A 24,890-nucleotide genomic window follows, 5' to 3' on the forward strand; every position below is an offset into this window, starting at 1 on the left:
TATTGCTACTCCTTCCCTTGCTCTTGTCCTCTCACTAACCCCTGACTTTACTCCCCAGACATTCCCAAACCACTCTTCCCCTTTACCCTTGAGCTTCGTTTCACTCAGAGCCAAAACATCCAGGTTCCTTTCCTCAAACATACTACCTATCTCTCCTTTTTTCACATCTTGGTTACATCCACACACATTTAGGCACCCCACTCTGAGCCTTCGAGGAGGATGAGCACTCCCCGCGTGACTCCTTCTTCTGTTTCCCATTTTAGAAAGTTAATACAAGGAGGGGAGGATTTCTGGCCCCCCGCTCCCGTCCCCTCTAGTCTCTTTCTACGACACGCGAGGAATACGTGGGAAGTATTCTTTCACCCCTATCCCCAGGGATAATATACATATATATATACATATACACACACACACGTACACATACATACGCACATATACACACACACACACATACATATATATACATATGAAAATGTAAGAAACAATTTAGAAAACTGAAACTTCTAGCTTGAAATGAATGAAAAAATGAATGTCACATAATGGTTCAACCTCTGGCTATGGAAAAAGGAAATGTATAATTTATTTACACAAACGTCAATAGCAGTTCTCATCAATTTAACCACTGTATCAATAAGCTTCAATGTCTAAGCTACATTTTTTTCCAATTTCACTATTTTCTTGTCAAAAAGTATAATAAATATAAATATATTCTCATACATTTTTCACAGGGTGGGGGAGGGGGCGAAACTTCTGAGAGTGTTGAAAAATGTGTGGAAGGCAAGAACGTTCTCTCAGAAAGCAAAAATGGGTATGTTTGAAGGAATAGTGGTCCCAACAATGTTATATGGTTGCGAGTCATGGGCTATAGATAGAGTTGTGCAATGGAGGGTGGATGTGCTGGAAATGAGATGTTTGAGGACAATATGTGGTGTGAGGTGGTTTGATCGAGTAAGTAATGAAAGGGTATGAGAGATGTGTAGTAATAAAAAGAGTGTGGTTGAGAGAGCAGAAGATGGCGTTTTGAAATGGTTTGGTCACATGGAGAGAATGATTGAGGAAAGATTGACAAAGAGGATATATGTGTCAGAGGTGGAGGGAACAAGAAGTGGGAGACCAAAGTGGAGGTGGAAAGATGGAGTGAAAAAGATTTTGAGTGATCAGGGCCTGAACATGCAGGAGGGTGAAAGGCGTGCAACGAATAGAGTGAATTGGAACGATGTGGTATACTGAGGTTGACGTGCTGTCAATGGATTGAATCAGGGCATGTGAAGCGTCTGGGGTAAACCATGGAAAGTTTTGTGGGGCCTGGATATGGAAAGGGAGATCTGGTTTCGGTGCATTATACATGACAGCTAGAGACTGAGTGTGAACGAATGTGGCCTTTGTTGTCTTTTCCTAGCGCTACCTCGCGCACATGCAGGGGGAAGGGGTTCTCATTTCATGTGTGGTGGGGTGGCGATGGGAATGAATAAGGGCAGACAGTATGAATTATGTACATGTGTTTATATGTACATGTCTGTGTGTGTATATATATGTATACGTTGAGATGTATAGGTATGTATATGTGCGTGTGTGGACGTGTATGTATATACATGTGTATGTGGGTGGGTTGGGCCATTCTTTCATCTGTTTCCTTGCGCTACCTCACTAATGAGGGAGACAGCAACAAAGTATGATAAAAAAAAATTCAAAGCAAACACCTGATCCACACATCCTCTACCACTTCTGAAACCACACTGTTCTTCCCCAGTCTGATGCTCTGTACATGCTTTCACCCTTTCAATACCCTCCCATATAGTTTCCCAGGAATACTCAACAAACTTATACCTCTGTAATTTTAGCTCATCTTTATCCCACTTGCCTTTGTACAATGGTAATATGCATTCATTCTGCCAATCTTCAGGCACTTCACCATGAACCATGCATACAGTGAATATCCTCACCATCCAGTCAACAACACAGTCACCCCCTTTTTTAAATAAATTCCACTGCAATACCATCCAAACCCACTGCCTTGCCGGCTTTCATCTTCTGCAAAGCTTTTACTACTTCTTCTCTGTTTAAAAACCCTATATCTGCCACTCTATCATCTAACACATTCAACAAACCTTCAAAATACTCACTCCATCTACTCACATCACCACTACTTGTTATTACCTCCCCATTAGCCCCCTTCACCGATGCTCCCATTTGTTGTCTTGTCTTGTGCACTTTCTTTACCTCCTTCCAAAACATACTCTGACCCCTACTCTCATTTGCCCTCCTTTTCACCTCTTGCCCCTTTCTCTTGACCTCCTGCCTCTTTCTTTTATACATCTCCCAGTCATTTGCACTATTTCCCTGCAAAAATCATCCAAGTGCCTCTCTCTTCTCTTTCACTAATAATCTTACTTCTTCATCCCACCACTCACTACCCTTTCTTATCTGCCCACCTCCCACGCTTCTCATGCCACAAGCATCTTTTGCACAAGCCATCACTGCTTCCCTAAATACATCCCATTCCTCCCCCACTCCCCTTATGTCCTTTGCTCTCACCTTTTTCCATTCTGCACTCAGTCTCTCCTGGTACTTCCTCACACAAGTCTCCTTCCCAAGCTCACTTACTCTCACCACTCTCTTCACCCCAACATCTCTCTTCTTTTCTGAAAAACTCTGCAAATCTTCACCTTCGCCTCCACAAGATAATGATCACACATCCCTCCAGTTGCACCTCTCAGAACGTTAACATCCAAAAGTCTCTCTTTCATGTGCCTATCAATTAACACGTAATCCAATAATGCTCTCTGGCCATCTCTCCTACTTACAAACGTGTACTTATATCTCTCTTTTTAAACCAGGTACTCCCAATCACCAGTTCGTTTTCAGCACACAAATCTACAAGCTCTTCACCATTTCCATTTACAACACTGAATACCCCATGTACATCAATTATTCCCTTAACTGCCACATCATTCACCTTATCATTCACCTTTGCATTCAAATCACCCATCACTATAACCCGGTCTCATGCATCAAAACTACTAACACACTCACTCAGCTGCTCCCAAAACACTTGCCTCTCATGATCTTTCTTCTCATGCTCAGGTGCATAGACACCAATAATCACCCATCTCTCTCCATCCACTTTCAGTTTTACCCATATCAATCTAGAGTTTACTTTCTTACACTCTATCAAATACTCCCACCACTTCTGTTTCAGGAATAGTGCTACTCCTTCCCTTGCTCTTGTCCTCTCACCAACCCCTGAATTTACTCCCAAAACATTCCCAAATCACTCTACCCCTTTACCATTGAGCTTCGTTTCACTGAGAGCCAAAACATCCAGGTTCCTTTCCTCAAACATACTAATTATCTCTCCTTTTTTCTCATCCTGGTTACATCCACACACATTTAGACACCCCACTCTAAGCCTTCGAGGAGGATGAGCACTTCCTGTGTGACTCCTTCTGTTTCCCATTTTAGAAAGTTAAAATACATGGAGGGTAGGGTTTCTAGACCCCCACTCCTGTCCCCTTCAGTCGCCTTCTACAACACGTGAGGAATGTGTGGGAAGTATTCTTTCTCCCCTATCCCCAGGGACAGGTTTATATGAAAGGAAATTCATAACAATCTGATTTTAATCCACTGAGGAATAATGTCTCAATACTTGTCTCTACCTTTAGAGACCAAAATGTTACATTCTGTTCTCAGGGTGTTAGGGGCAAGTAGTGAAGATAAAGAATCAGAGGTAATTAAACTCTCTGTGGCATTCTGTGGCAGTAATTTCAAACAGCTCAAGAGCAATAAATATGGCAAACGATTCAGTTTGTAGGGTAGATGCCCAATTGTTTATTCTAACATTTTTCTCTTATCTATTACCACTGGGTTGGATCATCTATTACCATTGGGCTAGATCACAATGGCACACTTCCTGCCCTCCCAGTGACTGAATGGCAAAAACCATCAGTATAGATGCAGATGCACTAGGCTGTTACTTTCAATTTGGACTTTCTGTATTTGTTCAAGAACACTGGTTTTAGCGAAGAGCTGAACATGAAGATCATAAGTAATTTCATTCTTAGGTAGGTAAGTAGGTGTGGTGATATCCAAGGCTTTATCTGCCAAGAAGACAGAAAATGCTGCTGCTTCCTACTTTTATACAAATTATGTACTTCAAACATTGTTATTTGGATTCATTTAGATACACTTGTGCCAAAACATCAAGGATTGAATAATTCTATAGAAATAACACTAATTGAATCATGCAGAAGTTTCAGGTCTATCATAAAACTGATTTCAAATAATCTGTCTTTAATGCTATGAATACCAAGTTCTTTCTGCATGATGAGTACTTTAGTGGTCTTCAGGCAACCAAGCATGGTTCTTAAGGCTTCATAACCTTTGCTGTTATGTAGGACCAAAACTGGGTCATGGTAATTTGTTAGAGACCCAATATAAGCTAAGCACATAATTTTGACAATTCTGATATTTGCACCATAATTAGGATTGTAACCTGCAACAACTATGAGCTTTGAATCTATCTGTACCCTGTCAGTTTAGTTTTTGCACACCAGCTGCAGTACATGGGACTGAGACACAAAGATATCTACCAGAGCTGACATAGTCAATTGGTTTTCCATCAATTTTCAATTTACATGGTCTGCTCCTACCAATACTAATTCATGTATTGAAGATTTTGCTTTTATCTGCAAAAATGATAAAGCCAAGGCTTTAACAGGCTGTGTGCATGCAGTTAAGAAAGGTTTGCATTTGACTATATGTTTTGGTGTGTACAAGAATGTCATCCATATAATCAATAGTGATATTTTTTGGACACTGTGGAATCAGTTTCAGTAGTGCACTGATTAGTACACTGAGGTGGGGCTAAGTAATCCACCTTAAGGAGTGCCAAGTAGTATGGCTTTAACATCTTGAGGACTGCCAGGGAGCAGTAGCATTTCTTTACCTTGAGGACTGCCAAGAATCACATCTTTAACTTCACTTTTGTAGCCTCAAAACAACAAAGTGGACTTTCTATTAGATAGCTGAGTACCCAGTACAGGAGCCAGCCACCTATGTCCGTTTTTGCTCTCTCATACAAAATAACTTGCCTATAAGCAATATCAAATTCAGCTTTAAGGTCAAGAAATAAGATATACTTAAGTCATCTGCCCCCATGCATTGTTAGGAAAGTAGTGATACAGTTGTGTACACTTTTGCCATTTGTGAAACCATTAATATGAGAAAAATGTTCTTTGATTCTGTGTAGTAGCCTGTTAAGCACCATCCTCTCAAAAGTTTTGCACAGGCAACTCATCAGGGAGATAGAGCAAAATTCATCTGGTTGATTGTGTTTGGGTATAGGTACAATTAGGCTATTGGTCCATGAAGAGGGTAAATAACCCATGGAATAACACATCATACAGCTTTAAGAATGGGTTACCAGGTACATGTCTTAGAAGTCTAATAATGTCATAAGTGATACCATCCTCCCCAGGGGCAGTGCCCTTGCCCCTTGTAAGAACTATATCATGTTCAAGCTCCATGAATTTTACATCACATTCATGTTGCTTGTTTAGCATGAACTGAGTAAGATCTCTTTCTTTGGATTTGTTGTATGAAACCGCCCTAGTCTTAAGTGGCAGCATGTTAATAACTGCTAGAGAAATTAGCCCATTTCGTGATGAATTCATTAGCCTTTTGCAGAAGACTGGGAGGAGATACTTGTTTGATTTTCTCTTCAATGATTCCATTAATACCACTCTAAGTTTGCCTTAGAGGAGTGTGATGAATTAGTACCCAGACAAACTATTCCCAGTCATTCTGTCTTAAGTTCAGTCATTCATTCCTCATTGCTGCAAGAGATGTGTGAAATAGTTTTAGCATTTTGGGTGTCTGAAGCAGTCTATATCCTCTACCTATTTGCCTGGCGATACTTAAGAGCTGTTTCAGGTCAAGGTTATTATAATACTGATGTGGTCTACTGTGAGGTCCTTTCTTCCTATTTTCTGAAGTAAGTTCACTTTGCTTAAAGAAGTTGTATATAAAAGTGTCAAGGTTAATACGAAAAGTTTAAACATTTTTAAGTTCATAATCTTTGTACCAGTCAGAGATGTAATCTATGAACTTATTTTGATGAACTTGTTTCATTATTATTTTTTTATTACTCTTTCATATGGATGGGCTGCCTTGGTGCAGCCCATCCCTTCAAAAGACAACTGTTCTAACCCTTTTAACCAGTGCCCCACTGCTCTCACTTCTGCTTTCTCTAGAGCCTTTGAAACTCTCGCTAACTCTGAACTTTCTCAAACATTTAAAATGTAATTTCCTTCCTTTTGATCATTGTGGTGCAAGGTCTACCAGTGATCCCTCCTATGTGGCTCATCTTTGGTCCTCCTCTCTCAGACGCTTTAACAAATCTTATGAGGTAGCCCTCGAAATCTCAAGAGCATATGTCATGGGGCATGATTCTTTGCTTCCCACACTTTCTTCCTACGGCTTTTCTGCATCTCTTTTCCCGATTCATAGCTCTCTCTCCACTCAGTCTATTGCAGAAATCACTGCTGGAGAGACTATCCCCTGTTCTTCTATAAACAGTGGTGTCCCTTAGACCTAAATTTGTGCCTTTGGGTTTTGCCCTATCACCTACTCTCTTTTTCCTCTCCATATATGATTTCTCTTTAACATCTAACCCTATTCACTTTTACTACTGATGATTCCACTGCATATACTTGAACTTTTTCCTCCCCTCCCCTTTCTACTGTTCATTCTTTTTCTTGTACACTGAACACTTCTCTTTATTCAGACCTGTTAAATAAATCAATATGGGAAAGCAAAACTTGATAACTTCAATAATTCAAAAATGCACTTTCTACCTGTAACTCTTTCTAAATGTCTCTCTTTTCCCTCTGTAGTTTCAAAGCACTGATATTCATCATATCAACCTACCATCATTCCCAGCCCTATGGGGAGGATAAGATACACACAGCATCTGCTATTACTCACAAACATCTTCCATATTTGTAAAGTGTCACTGACACTTTCTTTCATACAGTGTATGCCAAGTTAATTTGTCAAGTGAGACCAATAACTCCACTCATCTAGTGAGACCATTTATACCAGATAATGCTTCCAATGCATCTAATTCTCTTTTTTTCTTCTGACATCTTCAATATCTCTAGCCCTGATGAAATATCCCACTTCATCTAACCATCTCTTTTGCAGTCTAACTTTCTTCTCCTTCTACCTTTTAACAGTACAATCAGTATGTCAGTATGTAATGAACTCCCATCTCCTTGTTAATCCTATCACCTACCATACCATCAACATGTCCATATCAACTTGAAAGGCTTTTATACATGAGTTTATTGAAAGATTTCTTCACATCACATATCCTTCTCACATCTTTACTTTTCACTCTAAATTTACCTATCTCCACAGCTCTGATTTAACACCTATCTAGGTCTATATAAATCTCAGTTTTCATACATTCATCGGAGCTGCTACAAGAACTCCTATATGCAAGCATCTGGCACACTCTATGCATAATTCTTCCATTCAACAAAGCTTTCAGAATACATTCTTACCAGTCCATAATCCTTAGGGTTCTTATTACATTACACATAATATCATATCAAAGAACCAAAATTTTTTTTTCTTTTTTTGCCAAGGCCTAATCCAATTAGACTAGGGTCAATTTTTCCAAGTGAGTAAAAATAAAACCTTCCAGCCATTTTGTTTTCATATTCAGTCCCTCATTACTTTATCCAAGTTACTTAACACCTTTAGAATACTTACTTTTCCGGTACAAATATGCCGACATTTTGCATCTCCAACAAAAACTTGTCTTGATTGTTGCACAGTGGACATTTGAAAAAGTACCCAGCACTTAATGCTAATCTCTGCAAGGAAAGAAAAAATTTCTTTATATTTACATATTTTTTTTTTTTTTTGCCGCTGTCTCCCGCGTTTGCGAGGTAGCGCAAGGGAACAGATGAAAGAAATGGCCCAACCCACCCCCATACACATGTATATACATACGTCCACACACGCAAATATACATACCTACACAGCTTTCCATGGTTTACCCCAGACGCTTCACATGCCCTGATTCAATCCACTGACAGCACGTCAACCCCGGTATACCACATCGATCTAATTCACTCTATTCCTTGCCCTCCTTTCACCCTCCTGCATGTTCAGGCCCTGATCACACAAAATCTTTTTCACTCCATCTTTCCACCTCCAATTTGGTCTCCCTCTTCTCCTCGTTCCCTCCACCTCCGACACATATATCCTCTTGGTCAATCTTTCCTCACTCATTCTCTCCATGTGCCCAAACCATTTCAAAACACCCTCTTCTGCTCTCTCAACCACGCTCTTTTTATTTCCACACATCTCTCTTACCCTTACGTTACTTACTCGATCAAACCACCTCACACCACACATTGTCCTCAAACATCTCATTTCCAGCACATCCATCCTCCTGCGCACAACTCTATCCATAGCCCACGCCTCGCAACCATACAACATTGTTGGAACCACTATTCCTTCAAACATACCCATTTTTGCTTTCCGAGATAATGTTCTTGACTTCCACACATTCTTCAAGGCTCCCAGGATTTTCGCCCCCTCCCCCACCCTATGATCCACTTCCGCTTCCATGGTTCCATCCGCTGCCAGATCCACTCCCAGATATCTAAAACACTTTACTTCCTCCAGTTTTTCTCCATTCAAACTTACCTCCCAATTGACTTGACCCTCAACCCTACTGTACCTAATTACCTTGCTCTTATTCACATTTACTCTTAACTTTCTTCTTTCACACACTTTACCAAACTCAGTCACCAGCTTCTGCAGTTTGTCACACGAATCAGCCAGCAGCGCTGTATCATCAGCGAACAACAACTGACTCACTTCCCAAGCTCTCTCATCCACAACAGACTGCATATATTTACATATATCTATACATATATATATCCCTGGGGATAGGGGAGAAAGAATACTTCCCACGTATTCCCTGCGTGTCGTAGAAGGCGACTAAAAGGGGAGGGAGCGGGGGGCTGGAAATCCTCCCCTCTCTTTTTTTTTTTTTTTTTTTTTTTTTTAATTTTCCAAAAGAAGGAACAGAGAATTGGGCCAGGTGAGGGTATTCCCTCAAGGCCCAGTCCTCTGTTCTTAACGCTACCTCGCTAATGCGGGAAATGGCGAATAGTTTGAAAAGAAAATATATATATATATATTTTTTTCATACTAACCACTATTTCCCGCATCAGCAAGGTAACGTTAAGAACAGAGGACTGAGCCTTTGAGGGAATATCCTCACTTGGCCCCCTTCTCTGTTCCTTCTTTTGGAAAATTAAAAACAAGAGGGAAGGATTTCCAGCGCCCCGCTCCCTCCCCATTTAGTCGCCTTCTACGACACGCAGGGAATAAGTGAGATGTATTCTTTCTCCCCTATCCTCAGGAATAACATATATATATATTTTTTACTTTGACGCTGTCTCCCGCATTAGCGAGGTAGCGCAAGGAAACAGACGAAAGAATGGCCCAACCCACACACATACGCGTCCACACAAGCAAATATACATACCTATACATCCCAACGTATACATATATATACACACACAGACATATACATATATACACATGTACATAATTCATGCTGTCTGCCTTTATTCATTCCCATCGCCACTCCGCCACACATGAAATAACAACCCCCTCCCCCCGCATATGCACAAAGTAGCACTAGGAAAAGACAACAAAGGCCACATTCGTTAACGCTCAGTCTCTAGCTGTCATGTATAATGCACCAAAACCACAGCTCCCTTTCCACATCCAGGCCCCACAGAACTTTCCACATGCCCTGATTCAATCCATTGACAGCACGTCGACCGTGGTATACCACATCGAACCAATTCACTCTATTCCTTGCAAGCCTTTCACCCTCCTGCATGTTCAGGCCCCAATCACTCAAAACCTTTTTCACTCCATCTTTCCACCTCCAATTTGGTCTCCCACTTCTCATCGTTCCCTCCACCTCTGACACATATATACCCTCCTCTGCACAACTCTATCTATAGCCCATGCCTCGCAACCATATAACATTGATGGAACCACTATTCCTTCAAACATACCCATTTTTGCTTTCACAGATAATGTTCTCGACTTCCACACATTCTTCAACGCTCCCAGAACTTTCGCTCCCTCCCCCAACCTATGATTCACTTCCACTAACATGGTTCCATCCGCTGCCAAATCCACTCCCAGATATCTAAAACACTTCACTTCCTCCAGTTTTTCTCCATTCAAACTTACCTCCCAATTGACTTGACCCTCAACCCTACTGTACCTAATAACCTTGCTCTTATTCACATTTACTCTTAACTTTCTTCTTTCACACACTTTACCAAACTCAGTCACCAGCTTCTGCAGTTTCTCACACAAATCAGCCACCAGCGCTGTATCATCAGCGAACAACAACTGACTCACTTCCCAAGCTCTCTCATCCACAACAGACTGCATACTTGCCCCTCTTTCCAAAACTCTTGCATTCACCTCCCTAACAACCCCATCCATAAACAAATCAAACAACCATGGAGATATCACGCACCTCTGCCGCAAACCAACATTCACTGAGAACCAATCACTTTCCTCTCTTCCTACACATACACATGCCTTACATCCTTGATAAATGCTTTTCACTCCTTCTAAGAACTTGCCTCCCACACCATATATTCTTAATACCCCCCCCAGAGCATCTCTATCATCTCTATCATATGCCTTCCCCAGATCCATAAATGCGACATACAAATCCATTTGCTTTTCTAAGTATTTCTCACATACATTCTTCAAAGCAAACACCTGATCCACACATCTTCTACCACTTCTGAAACCACACTGCTTTTCCCCAATTTGATACTCTGTACATGCCTTTACCCTCTCAATCAATACCCTCCCATATAATTTACCAGGAATACTCAACACACTTATACCTCTGCAATTTGAGCACTCACCTCTGTCCCCTTTGCCTTTGTACAATAGCACTATGCAAGCATTCTGCCAATCCTCAGGCACCTCACCATGAGTCATACATACATTAAATAACCTTACCAACCAGTCAACAACACAGTCACCCCCTTTTTTAATAAATTCCACTGCAATACCATCCAAACCTGCTGCCTTGCCGGCTTTCATCTTCCGCAAAGCTTTTACTACCTCTTCTCTGTTTATCAAATCATTCTCCCTAACCCTCTCACCACCTCGACCAAAACACCCTATATCTGCCACTCTATCATCAAACACATTCAACAAACCTTCAAAATATTCACTCCATCTCCTTCTCACATCACCACTACTTGTTATCACCTCCCCATTAGCCCCCTTAACTGATGTTCATATTTGTTCCCTTGTCTTACGCACTTTATTTACCTCCTTCCAAAACATCTTTTAATTCTCCCTAAATTTCAATAATACTTTCTCATCCTAACTCTCATTTGCCCTCTTTGTCACCTCTTGCACCTTTCTCTTGACCTCCTGCCTCTTTCTTTTATACATCTCCCAGTCATTTGCATAGTCTCCTTGCAAAAATCGTCCAAATGCCTCTCTCTTCTCTTTCACTAATGATCTTACTTCATTCCACCACTCACTACCCTTTCTAATCTGTTCACCTCCCATGCTTCTCATGCCACAAGCATCTTTTGCACAAGCCATCACTGCTTCCCTAAATACATCCCATTCCTCCCCCACTCCCGACATGTCCTTTGTTCTCACCTTTTTCCATTCTGTGCTATTATTTTTATTATACTTTGACACTGTCTCCCGTGTTAGCGAGGTAGTGCAAGGAAACAGACAAAAGAATGGCCCAATCCACCCACAGACACATGTATATACATACACGTCCACACACGCACATATACCTACCTATACACCTCAATGGATTGAACCAGGGCATGTGAAGCATCTGGGGTAAACCATGGAATGTTCTGTGGGGCCTGGATGTGGAAAGGGAGCTGTGGTTTTGGTGCATTATTACATTACAGCTAGAGACTGAGTGTGAACGAATGGGGCCTTTGTTGTCTTTTCCTAGCGCTACCTCGCACACATGAGAGGGGAGGGGGTCTTTATTCCATGTGTGGCGGGGTGGCGATGGGAATAAATAAAGGCAGACAGTATGAATTATGTACATGTGTATATATGTATATGTCTGTGTGTGTATATATATGTGTACATTGAGATGTATAGGTATGTATATTTGCGCGTGTGGACATGTATGTATATACATGTGTATGTCGGTGGGTTGGGCCATTCTTTCGTCTGTTTCCTTGCGCTACCTTGCTAACGTGGGAGACAGTGACAAAGCAAAATAAATAATAAATATAAATAAACATGAGTGGATGGGGGCCATTCTTCATCTGTTTCCTGGCGCTACCTCGCTGATGTGGGAAACACCGATCAAGTATAATAAATATTTATTATTTTTTTTTATTATACTTTGTCGCTGTCTCCCGCATTTGCGAGGTAGCGCAAGGAAACAGATGAAAGAAATGGCCCAAACCCCCCCCCATACACATGTATATACATACGTCCACACACGCAAATATACATACCTACACAGCTTTCCATGGTTTACCCCAGATGCTTCACATGCCCTGATTCAATCCACTGACAGCACGTCAACCACGGTATACCACATCGCTCCAATTCACTCTATTCCTTGCCCTCCTTTCACCCTCCTGCATGTTCAGGCCCCGATCACACAAAATCTTTTTCACTCCATCTTTCCACCTCCAATTTGGTCTCCCTCTTCTCCTTGTTCCCTCCACCTCCGACACATATATCCTCTTGGTCAATCTTTCCTCACTCATCCTCTCCATGTGCCCAAACCACTTCAAAACACCCTCTTCTGCTCTCTCAACCACACTCTTTTTATTTCCACACATCTCTCTTACCCTTACGTTACTCACTCGATCAAACCACCTCACACCACACATTGTCCTCAAACATCTCATTTCCAGCACATCCATCCTCCTGCGCACAACTCTATCCATAGCCCACGCCTCGCAACCATACAACATTGTTGGAACCACTATTCCTTCAAACATACCCATTTTTGCTTTCCGAGATAATGTTCTCGACTTCCACACATTCTTCAAGGCCCCCAGGATTTTCGCCCCCTCCCCCACCCTATGATCCACTTCCGCTTCCATGGTTCCATCCGCTGCCAGATCCACTCCCAGATATCTAAAACACTTCACTTCCTCCAGTTTTTCTCCATTCAAACTCACCTCCCAATTGACTTGACCCTCAACCCTACTGTACCTAATAACCTTGCTCTTATTCACATTTACTCTTAACTTTCTTCTTCCACACACTTTTCCAAACTCAGTCACCAGCTTCTGCAGTTTCTCACATGAATCAGCCACCAGCGCCGTATCATCAGCGAACAACAACTGACTCACTTCCCAAGCTCTCTCATCCCCAACAGACTTCATACTTGCCCCTCTTTCCAAAACTCTTGCATTTACCTCCCTAACAACCCCATCCATAAACAAATTAAACAACCATGGAGACATCACACACCCCTGCCGCAAACCTACATTCACTGAGAACCAATCACTTTCCTCTCTTCCTACACGTACACATGCCTTACATCCTCGATAAAAACTTTTCACTGCTTCTAACAACTTTCCTCCCACACCATATATTCTTAATACCTTCCACAGAGCATCTCTATCAACTCTATCAAATGCCTTCTCCAGATCCATAAATGCTACATACAAATCCATTTGCTTTTCTAAGTATTTCTCACATACATTCTTCAAAGCAAACACCTGATCCACACATCCTCTACCACTTCTGAAACCACACTGCTCTTCCCCAATCTGATGCTCTGTACATGCCTTCACCCTCTCAATCAATACCCTCCCATATAATTTACCAGGAATACTCAACAAACTTATACCTCTGTAATTTGAGCACTCACTCTTATCCCCTTTGCCTTTGTACAATGGCACTATGCATGCATTCCGCCAATCCTCAGGCACCTCACCATGAGTCATACATACATTAAATAACCTTACCAACCAGTCAACAATACAGTCACCCCCTTTTTTAATAAATTCCACTGCAATACCATCCAAACCTGCTGCCTTGCCGGCTTTCATCTTCCGCAAAGCTTTCACTACCTCTTCTCTGTTTACCAAATCATTTTCCCTAACCCTCTCACTTCGCACACAACCTCGACCAAAACACCCTATATCTGCCACTCTATCATCAAACACATTCAACAAACCTTCAAAATACTCACTCCATCTCCTTCTCACATCACCACTACTTGTTATCACCTCCCCATTTGCGCCCTTCACTGAAGTTCCCATTTGCTCCCTTGTCTTACGCACTTTATTTACCTCCTTCCAGAACATCTTTTTATTCTCCCTAAAATTTAATGATACTCTCTCACCCCAACTCTCATTTGCCCTTTTTTTCACCTCTTGCACCTTTCTCTTGACCTCCTGTCTCTTTCTTTTATACATCTCCCACTCAATTTCATTTTTTCCCTGCAAAAATCGTCCAAATGCCTCTCTCTTCTCTTTCACTAATACTCTTACTTCTTCATCCCACCACTCACTACCCTTTCTAATCAACCCACCTCCCACTCTTCTCATGCCACAAGCATCTTTTGCGCAATCCATCACTGATTCCCTAAATACATCCCATTCCTCCCCCACTCCCCTTACTTCCATTGTTCTCACCTTTTTCCATTCTGTACTCAGTCTCTCCTGGTACTTCCTCACACAGGTCTCCTTCTCAAGCTCACTTACTCTCACCACCCTCTTCACCCCAACATTCACTCTTCTTTTCTGAAAACCCATACAAATCTTCACTTTAGCCTCCACAAGATAATGATCAGACATCCCTCCAGTTGCACCTCTCAGCACATTAACATCCAAAAGTCTCTCTTTCGCACGCCTGTCAATTAACACGTAATCCAATAACGCTGTTTCCTGGATTAGCTGGGTAACACCAAGACCAGACGAAGAAAGGCCACATTCGCTCACAACTATTCTCTTGCTGTCATGTGTAAGGGACTAACACCAAAACTTTCTATCCACAACAATGAGAAAAAGGATTGTATGAGTATGAAAATTGGAAAATAATGAGATAAGCAGTGTGCATGTTTGGAGAAGTTAAACTTTGCCCTGTTTAATGAGACAGAAAGTAAGACCTGCAATCAAGACAGGGAATGTGTAAGTTCTGACATCATTTAAATATTCAAAGGTCAAAATGTTAGTATTTTCCTGTGCAGTCACATATTTAAGTAAAGTTACCCTAAGTATAGTCTCCTCTCTAATTCTTCCTCTTCTCATCCAATAAAGTACCGTTTTTCAAACACTCCCTCTTCATATCTATACACTCAGGTCTCTTTTTCAAGCTTCTTCGCTTTTACCACTTCCTTTATCATGAAGGGAAGGCACATATATTAAAAGAAAGGATGGAGGAGGGAGATGATTCTCACTGTAAGTTGGTCTGCATCATGTGAGTGTGATTTATACTTGGTTGTCTAATCTATCTATGAATGGTAAGGTGAGGCAGATAAATGTAAGCAGAGCCTCTGAGAAGGAGGTGCAGGGGTACATAATACCCAGGCCCAAGGGTCCAAAAGGGGGCTGGAGAATTTCCTGGGATCTCAGAAAATTAACAGAACACTCCATTCCACCCCTATCTTATCTTCCATATCTTTTTTGGCCTCATAGCTCATGGCATAAAACTGTAGTGGATAAAAACTGGATAACTAATTGAAAAATGAAATGGACCCAAAAGAAACTTTGTAACCCATATATATATATGAGAGAGAGAGAGAGAGAGAGAGAGAGAGAGAGAGAGAGAGAGAGAGAGAGAGAGACAGAGAGAGAGAGAGACAGAGAGAGAGAGAGACAGAGAGAGAGAGAGACAGAGAGAGAGAGAGAGACAGAGAGAGAGAGAGACAGAGAGAGAGAGAGAGAGAGAAATGATGAAAGTGGGACTTTAGGTTCCTGGGTGTCTTATACAGGAATCTAAAGGAAAGACCAGTGTCTGTAAGATAAAGACAGGTATATCTGAAGGTACAATGTTGTTTATGGATGGGGTTGTTAGGGAGGTGAATGCAAGAGTTTTGGAAAGAGGGGCAAGTATGAAGTCTGTTGGGGATGAGAGAGCTTGGGAAGTGAGTCAGTTGTTGTTCGCTGATGATACAGCACTGGTGGCTGATTCATGTGAGAAACTGCAGAAGCTGGTGACTGAGTTTGGTAAAGTGCGTGAAAGAAGAAGAAAAGTTAAGAGTAAATGTGAATAAGAGCAAGGTTATTAGGTACAGTAGGGTTGAGGGTCAAGTCAATTGGGAGGTAAGTTTGAATGGAGAAAAACTGGAGGAAGTAAAGTGTTTTAGATATCTGGGAGTGGATCTGGCAGCGGATAGAACCATGGAAGCGGAAGTGAATCATAGGGTGGGGGAGGGGGCGAAAATCCTGGGAGCCTTGAAGAATGTGTGGAAGTCAAGAACATTATCTGTGAAAGCAAAAATGGCTATGTTTGAAGGAATAGTAGTTCCAACAATGTTGTATGGTTGCAAGGCATGGGCTATGGATAGAGTTGTGCGCAGGAGGGTGGATGTGCTGGAAATGAGATGTTTGAGGACAATGTGTGGTGTGAGGTGGTTTGATCGAGTAAGTAATGTAAGGGTAATGTGTGGAAATAAAAAGAGCGTGGTTGAGAGAGCAGAAGAGGGTGTTTTGAAATGGTTTGGGCACATGGAGAGAATGAGTGAGGAAAGATTGACCAAGAGGATATATGTGTTGGAGGTGGAGGGAACGAGGAGAAGTGGGAGACCAAATTGAAGGTGGAAAGATGGAGTGAAAAAGATTTTGTGTGATCGGGGCCTGAACATGCAGGAGGGTGAAAGGCGGGCAAGGAATAGAGTGAATTGGATCGATGTGGTATACCGGGGTCGACGTGCTGTCAATGGATTGAATCAGGGCATGTGAAGCGTCTGGGGTAAAGCACGGAAAGTTCTGTGGGGCCTGGATGTGGAAAGGGAGCTGTGGTTTCAGGCATTATTGCATGACAGCTAGAGACTGAGTGTGAACGAATGGGGCCTTTGTTGTCTTTTCCTAGCGCTACCTCGCACACATGAGGGGGGTAGGGGGATGTTATTCCATGTGTGGCGAGGTGGCAATGGGAATGAATAAAGGCAGACAGTGTGAATTGTGTGCATGTGTATATATGTATGTGTCTGTGTGTGTATATATATGTGTATATTGAGATGTATGGGCATGTATATTTGCGTGTGTGGACGTGTATGTATATACATGTGTATGGGGGTGGGTTGGGCCATTTCTTTTGTCTGTTTCCTTGCACTACCTCGCAAACGTGGGAGACAGCGACAAAGCAAAATAAATAATAAAATACAATGTTGCTTGAAACTTCCTCAGAGATACACTCCCTTAGGACACAAGAAGGTATGCCATACTTCATACCCACTTGTGATGGCAAAAATACTTGAAAGACTGTGCATAAGAATAATATAAGAGAGGGTGCGCAAATTTTGCATGTTGTTTTTATTATGGACATTCAGACTTGAGACCTTTTACCTGTATTTCATTAATCAAATCAGTGGTGTCTGAATTAAACTTGTTCTTATATTAAAGCCAACTATATCTTAGCACCAAGTACTAACAGAATGAAAGATAACCGTCTACTGATAAACCAGGAAAGTTGGACTTGTAGCGTGGAGTCTCCTAACCTTAAGGCAGCCATGCTCAAGTGATTCGGAGTGTCAGGTCCATATCTTTCTAACCCCACATGGCTAAGGGTGTGTTAAAAGAGAATGCATGAATCAGTCAGCTGGAGAGGAAAGGTCAGTATACTGTACCAGTTATGGATTAACTATTAATATAGGCATAACATTACCTGGAGACAAATCTTATGAAACCAGGATTTCCTTTTACAGCATGGGGCCCAAACAGCAGTTTTAGGGTCTACTATCAGTTCTTCCATACAAATAGGACATTTTAGTTCCTCTCCAATGCCACTGCCCTTCTGGAACTTACGATGTTGTACACAGTACGACCTAAAGGGAAAAAGGTATCTGAATTTAATAAATGGAAGTACAGAGTAAAATAATAAGTGAACAAAACAGAATGTTAATGTTGAGTAATGGCATTTTCTACTCTGAGGTACAGTGCACTTTCCCTGAATATATAAAGAATACATTAGAGTACTAAATTATAAGATCTTTTACTTCCAAAGAGATAATTTTCTGCTTGTTTCCTAATGACAGTACCTGCAACACACATTACAAAAAATAGCTAATGACTGGTTGCGTGTAAATGAGAACACAATTTGTCTGTCCTTGACCTCACTTCAATAAAGGATAAGCAGCAATAAGGTTTAAAAGGTTTGCTTCTTTTATCACTACCTCAGTGCATGCCTTACTTCAACAAATATCAAATTGTAGTTTCTACCTTTTATCCTTAGAAAAGATGATAAGATATTTTATGGTACAAATGATTATGCAACAGAAAGCAGTGAATAGCATCAGAGCGAAAAGTGAATACACCATGGATCTGTCCATTTCATTATCTACATATATCAGTCATCAGACTGGGGAAGAGGAATGTGGTTTCATTAGTGGTAGAAGATGTGTGGATCAGGTGTTTGCTTTGAAATATGTATGTGAGAAATACTTAGAAAAACAGATGGATTTGTAAGTAGCATTTATGGATCTGGAGAGGGCATATGATAGGGCTGATAGAGATGCTTTGGGGAAGGTTTTAAGAGTATATGGTGTGGGAGGCAAGTTGCAAGAAGCAGTGAAAAGTTACCAAGGATGTAAAGCATGTGTATGAGTAGGAAGAGAGGAAAGCGATTGGTTCCCAGTGAATATCAGTTTGCGGCAGAGGAGTGTGATCTCTCCATGGTTATTTAATTTGTTCATGGATGAGTTGGGGAGGAAGGTGAAAGCAAAACTTTTAGATAGAGGGGCAAGTATGTAGTCTTTACTGGATGAGAAGGCTTGGGAAGTGAGTCAGTCTTTGTTTGCTGACGATACAGCGCTGGTGGATGATTCGGGTGAGAAACTGCAGAAGTTGGTCACTGAGTTTAGTAAAGTGTAAGAAAGGAGAAAGTTGAGAGTAAATGTGAATAAGAGCAAGGTAATTAGGTTCAGTAGGGTTGAGGGACAAGTAAATTAGGGGGTAGGTTTGAATGGAGAAAAACTGACTCACTTCCCAAGCCCTCTCATCCACAACAGACTGCATACTTGCCCCCCCTCTCCAAAATTCTTGCATTCACCTCCCTAACCACCCCATTAATAAACAAGTTAAACAACCATGGAGACATCACGCACCCCTGCCACAAACCAGCATTCACTGGAAACCAGTCACTTTCCTCTCTTCCTTCTTGTACACATGCCATACATCCTTTGTAAAAACTTTTCACTTCTAGCAACTTACTTCCCACACCATATATTATTAAAACCTTCCACAAAGCATCTCTATCCATCCTATCATATGCCTTCTCCAGATCCATAAATACTACATACAAATCCATTTGTTTTTCTAAGTATTTCTCACATACATTCTTCAAAGCAAACACCTGATCCACACATCCCTTACCACTTCTGAAACCACACTGCCCTTCCCCAGTCTGATGCTCTCTACATGCCTTTACCCTCTCAGTTACCCTCCCATATAATATCTCAGGAATACTCAACAAACTTACGCCTCTGTAATTTAAACACTCACCTTTATCCCCTTTGGCTTTGTACAATGGCATTATGCATGTATTCTACCAATCCTCAGGCACTTCACCATGATCCATACGTACAGTGAATATCCTTACCAACCAATCAACAACATAGTCACCCCCTTTTTTATGAATTCCACTGCAATACCATCCAAAACCACTGCCTTGCTGGCTTTCATCTTCCGCAAAGATTTCACTACTTCTATGTTCACCAAACCATTCTCTCTGACCCTCTCACTTTGCACATCACCCCAACCAAAAACCTTATATTTGCCACTATAATCAAACATTCAACAAACCTTCAAAATACTAACTCCATCTCCTTCCCACTTCAATACTTGTTATTACCTCCCCATTTGCCCCCTTCACCGATGTTCCCATTTGTTCTCTTGTCTTATGCACTTTACCTCCTTCCAAAACATCTTTTTATTCTCCCCAAAATCTAATGATACTCTCTCACCCCAACTCTCATTTGCCCTCTTTTTCATCTCTTGCACCTTTCTCTTGACCTCCTGCTGCTTTCTTTTATACATCTCCCAGCCATTTGCACTACTTCCCTGCAAAAATCATCCAAATACCTCTCTCATCTCTTTCTTTAACAATCTTACTTCTTCCTCCCACCATTCACTACCCTTTCTAATCTGCCCATCTCCCACCTTTCTCATGCCACATACATCTTCTGCGCAAGCCATCATTGCTTCCTTAAATACATCCCATTCCTCCCCCACTACCCACACGTCATTTGCTCTCACCTTTTGCCATTATGCACTCAATCTCTCCTGGTACTTTCTCACACATGTCTCCTTTTCAAGCTCACTTACTCTTATCACTCTCTCCTCCCCAACATTCTCCCCTCTTTTCTGAAAACCTCTACAAATCTTCACCTTCGCCTCCACAAGATAGTGATCAGACATCCCCCAAGATGCTCCAGCTGCCCCTCTCAGCTCATTAACATCCAAAAGTCTCTCTTTTACATGCCTATCAATTAAAACATAATCCAATAATGCCCTCTGGCCATCTCTCCTGCTCACCTCGTATACTTATGTATATCTCTCTTTTAAAACCAGGTATTCCCATTCACCAGTCCTTTTTCACCACACAAATCCACAAACTCTTCACCATTTTCATTTACAACACTGAACACCCTATGTACACCAATTATACCCTCAACTGCCACATTACTCACCTTTGCATTCAAATCACCCATGATTATAACCCGGTCTCGTGCATCAAAGCTGCTAACACACTCACTCAGCTGCTCCCAAAACACTTGCCTCTCATGATCTTTCTTCTTATGACCAGGTGCATAGGTACCAATAAGCACCCATCTCTCTCCTTCCACTTTCAGTTTTACCCATATCAATCTTGAGTTTACTCTCTTACACTCTATCACATACTCCCACAACTCCTGCTTTAAGAGTGCTACTCCTTCCTTTGCTCTTGTCCTCTCACTAACCCCTGACTTTACTCCCAAGACATTCCCAAACCACTCTTCCCCTTTACCCTTGAGCTTCATTTCACTCAAAGCCAAAACATTCAGGTTCCTTTTCTCAAACATACTACCTATATATCATATTATATCATACTTAGTTGCTGTCTCTTGTGTTAGCGAGGTAGCGCAAGGAAACAGACAAAAGAATTGCCCAACCCACCCACATACACATGTATATACATAAATGCCCACACACGCACATATTCATACCTATACATTTCAATGTATACATACATATACATACACATATACACATGTACATATCTATACCTGCTGCCTTCATCCATTCCTGTTGCCACCCCGCCACACATGAAATGGCAACCCCCTTTCCCGCGCGTGCGAGGAAGCGCTAGGAAAAGACAACATAGGCCACATTCGTTCACACTCACTCTCTCGCTGTCACGTGTAATGCACTGAAACCACAGCTCCCTTTCCACATCTAGACCCCACAAAACTTTCCATGGTTTACCCCAGACATTTCACATGCCCTGGTTCAATCCACTGACAGCATGTCGACCCTGGTATACCACATCGTTCCATTTCACTCTATTCCTTGCACGCCTTTCACCTTCCTGTATGTTCAGGCCCAGATCGCTCAAAATCTTTTTCACTCCATCCTTCCACCTCCAATTTGGTCCCCCACTTCTCATTCCCTCCACTTCTGACACATATATCCTCTTTGTCAATGTTTTCTCACTCATTCTCTCCATATGACCAAACCATTTCAATACACCCTCTTCTGTTCTCTCAACAACACTATTTTTATTACTATACATCTCTCTTATCCTTTCATAACTTACTCGATCAAACCACCTCACACCACATATTGTCCTCAAACATTTCATTTCCAACACATCCACCCTCCTCCGCACAACACTATCTATAGCCCACACCATATAACATTGTTAGAACCACTATCCCTTCAAACATACCCAGTTTTGCTCTACAAGATAACGTTCTCGCCTCCCACACATTCGTCAACACTCCCAGAACCTTCATCCCCTCCACGACCCTGTGACTCACTTCCACTTCCATGGTTCCATCCTCTGCTAAATCCACTCCCAGATACATTTAGACACCCCAATCTGAGCCTTCGAGGAGGATGGGCACTCCCTGCATGACTCTTTCTTTTGTTTTAGAAATTTGAATACAAGGAGGGGAGTTATCAGTACCCTGCTCCCACTCCCTTAAGTCGCCTTCTATGACATGCGGGGAATACGTGAGAAGTATTCTTTCTCCCCTATCCCCAGGGATGTATTAATGATACAAAACAATAATAATATCATTATTACTATCATATCCTCAGGACGCCTTCTCCAGCGGTTCCCACATGTTCAAGGCGGTAAAACAGTTAACAGCAGGGAAAGGATGAACTGCTTTGGAGTGAAAAGTTCTTCAGTGAGACTGTACATTTTTCTAGAGTGTACGGCATGTGTAGGAGTAGGAAGAGAGGAGAGTGATTAGGGTTATTAGGGAGGTAAATGCAAGATTTTGGAGAGGGGTGAGAATGCAGTAAGTTGGGGATAAGAGGGCCGGGGAAGTAAGTCAATTGTTGTTCACCGATGACACACCACTAGAGGCTGACTGAAGTGAGTAACTGAAGAAGTTGGTGACTGAGCTTGGAAAAGTGTGTGAAAGGAGAAAGCTTCAAGTACATGTGAATAAGAGCAAGGTTATTAGGTTCAGCAGGGTTGGGGGACATGTTAGTTGGGATGTAAGTTTGATCTATCTATCAATATGCATCTCTGATGCCCATTCCCTCCAGGAACTCTCATCAAAGGGTAGCCACGGCAGAAGAGTCTCCACATATCCCTGTCCTTAGATGCCTCCCTCGCATACACCATTTCATGCATTCTACAACTGTTTCTCTCCCTCCACTATTCCTCCACACTATTTTCCCATGTCACAGGCACATGTCACTCACACCATCCCTTTTAATTGTTCTATCATACACTTCCTTGTAAACTTCCAGTCTTGCATTCTTTCCATGTGCCCAAACCACCTCAAAGTATTATGTTTCACCCATTGAACCACTTCACAATTCATTCTCTTTGCATTCCTTGCCATAATACATCTCTCATAAACCCTTTCATTTCTTTCTTCATTCCATCTTGTCATACCTCATACTCTTCTCAAATAGCTCATTTCCACAGCCTGCATTCTTGACCTCTATGCCTCATATCACGTCCATGTTTCAGCTGCATAGGTCAGGCTTGGGAGGACTATGTTGTCCCTTGATCCTCTCTTCACTTTCATACTTACACCTCTACCCTTCACTATCCTATCAAGGAACCCAATGACTCTTTTACCTCGTACTGCTCTCTCCCTTTTCTCTTCTTCCATAACACCACACTTACCAAAGACAGCTCCCAAATACTTAAATTCCCTCACTTTTTCCAGTCTTTATCCCCCCCCCCCATATCCACAGCACCATGTAGTACACTTTCTTCTTCCACTCCATACAGTTTTACAAAACCTACACTTTCACACCATTTCCTTTCAAACACCATTACTTTACTTTTACTTGCATTCAACTTCAAATCTCCTCAACTAACACACATCATAAAACACACTTACAACCTTCTGCAACTCCTCTTCACTCTCCACAAAGAACACAGCATCATCTACAAGCAGGTTTACCACTAGCCACCATATCTCTGCTGCACTCCATCGCCACCACTTTTCCCTAGTTTTGCTTGCACCTCTCTTATCACTCCATCCATACATGTATATCAAAAAGCCACAGTGACATCACTTAGCCCTGCCTCACACCTATATACATCCCAAAACTTTTGCTCAGCTCTCCATCCACTCTTACGCATGCATTTACTCTTATATAGAAGGCTTTTACACCATTCAACAGTTTTCCCCCTATACCATATATCCTTAACACATCCCACAAAACATTCCACTTGACTCTGTCATACGCTTCCTCCAGGTCCATAAAAGTTGCATACAACTTCTGACCTTTTGCTAAATATTTTTCCACTGCCATCTTTACTACAAAAATATCATCCACACATCCCCTACCTTTCCTAAAACCCCCTTGCTCTTCATTTATTCTGCATTCAGTCACTTCCATCACTCTGTCAATTAATATTCTTGCATACACTTTTCCTGGTATACTATATAGACTTGTTCTCCTACAGTTGCTACATACATCCTTTGCTCTTTTTTCTTTGAATAATGGAACAATAATAGCTTTCTCCCAATCCTCAGGCACAACCCTCTTTTTCCATGCTAAATTACATATTAGATGCATTCACTCAATTACACTTTCTTCTCCATACTTCAGCATTTCAGCCGTAATCCTATCCACTCCAGGTGCCTTTCCTACCTTTCGTCTCATTATTGCCCCTCTTATCTCCCTCTTTGTTATACGCTCCTGCACTTGTATCCTCTTCCTTCCCTCCTCCATACCCATGCATGTAGCAACTGCTGCCTCCCCTTCTCCTATATTCATCAGTTCTTCAACATACTCTTTCAATCTTCCTTCACTTCCTCCTTTTGATTCAGCAATTCCCCTTCCTTACTTCTCACATCAACATTTCCACTCTTACATCCACTTCTTTCCTTTTTCAACTCCTTCCAGTAGAGTTTCTTATTATCCTGAAACTTTCCACTTAACTTTCTTCCA

The 24,890-nt window shown here is 41.7% G+C and overlaps 1 protein-coding gene across 8 annotated transcripts in view; it reads right to left on the reverse strand.

The window, feature by feature from the left end:
• The window catches only part of LOC139749634 (uncharacterized), a 230,043-nt gene that overhangs the window by 133,844 nt on the left and 71,309 nt on the right, over positions 1–24,890 (reverse strand). For all 8 annotated transcript variants that reach the window (XR_011713005.1, XM_071663782.1, XM_071663784.1 and 5 more), the window contains 2 exons: positions 17,926–18,085; positions 7,777–7,880 (listed from right to left, as the gene is read on the reverse strand). Coding sequence is in view for 7 of the 8 variants with exons in the window: in XM_071663782.1 (XP_071519883.1) it covers positions 7,777–7,880; positions 17,926–18,085 (264 nt within the window). In the remaining variant the exon portion in view is untranslated. The remainder of the gene's footprint in view (positions 1–7,776; positions 7,881–17,925; positions 18,086–24,890) is intronic.

The sequence above is a fragment of the Panulirus ornatus genome, chromosome 7 (genome assembly GCF_036320965.1).
Source record: "Panulirus ornatus isolate Po-2019 chromosome 7, ASM3632096v1, whole genome shotgun sequence".
Taxonomy (NCBI): domain Eukaryota; kingdom Metazoa; phylum Arthropoda; class Malacostraca; order Decapoda; family Palinuridae; genus Panulirus; species Panulirus ornatus.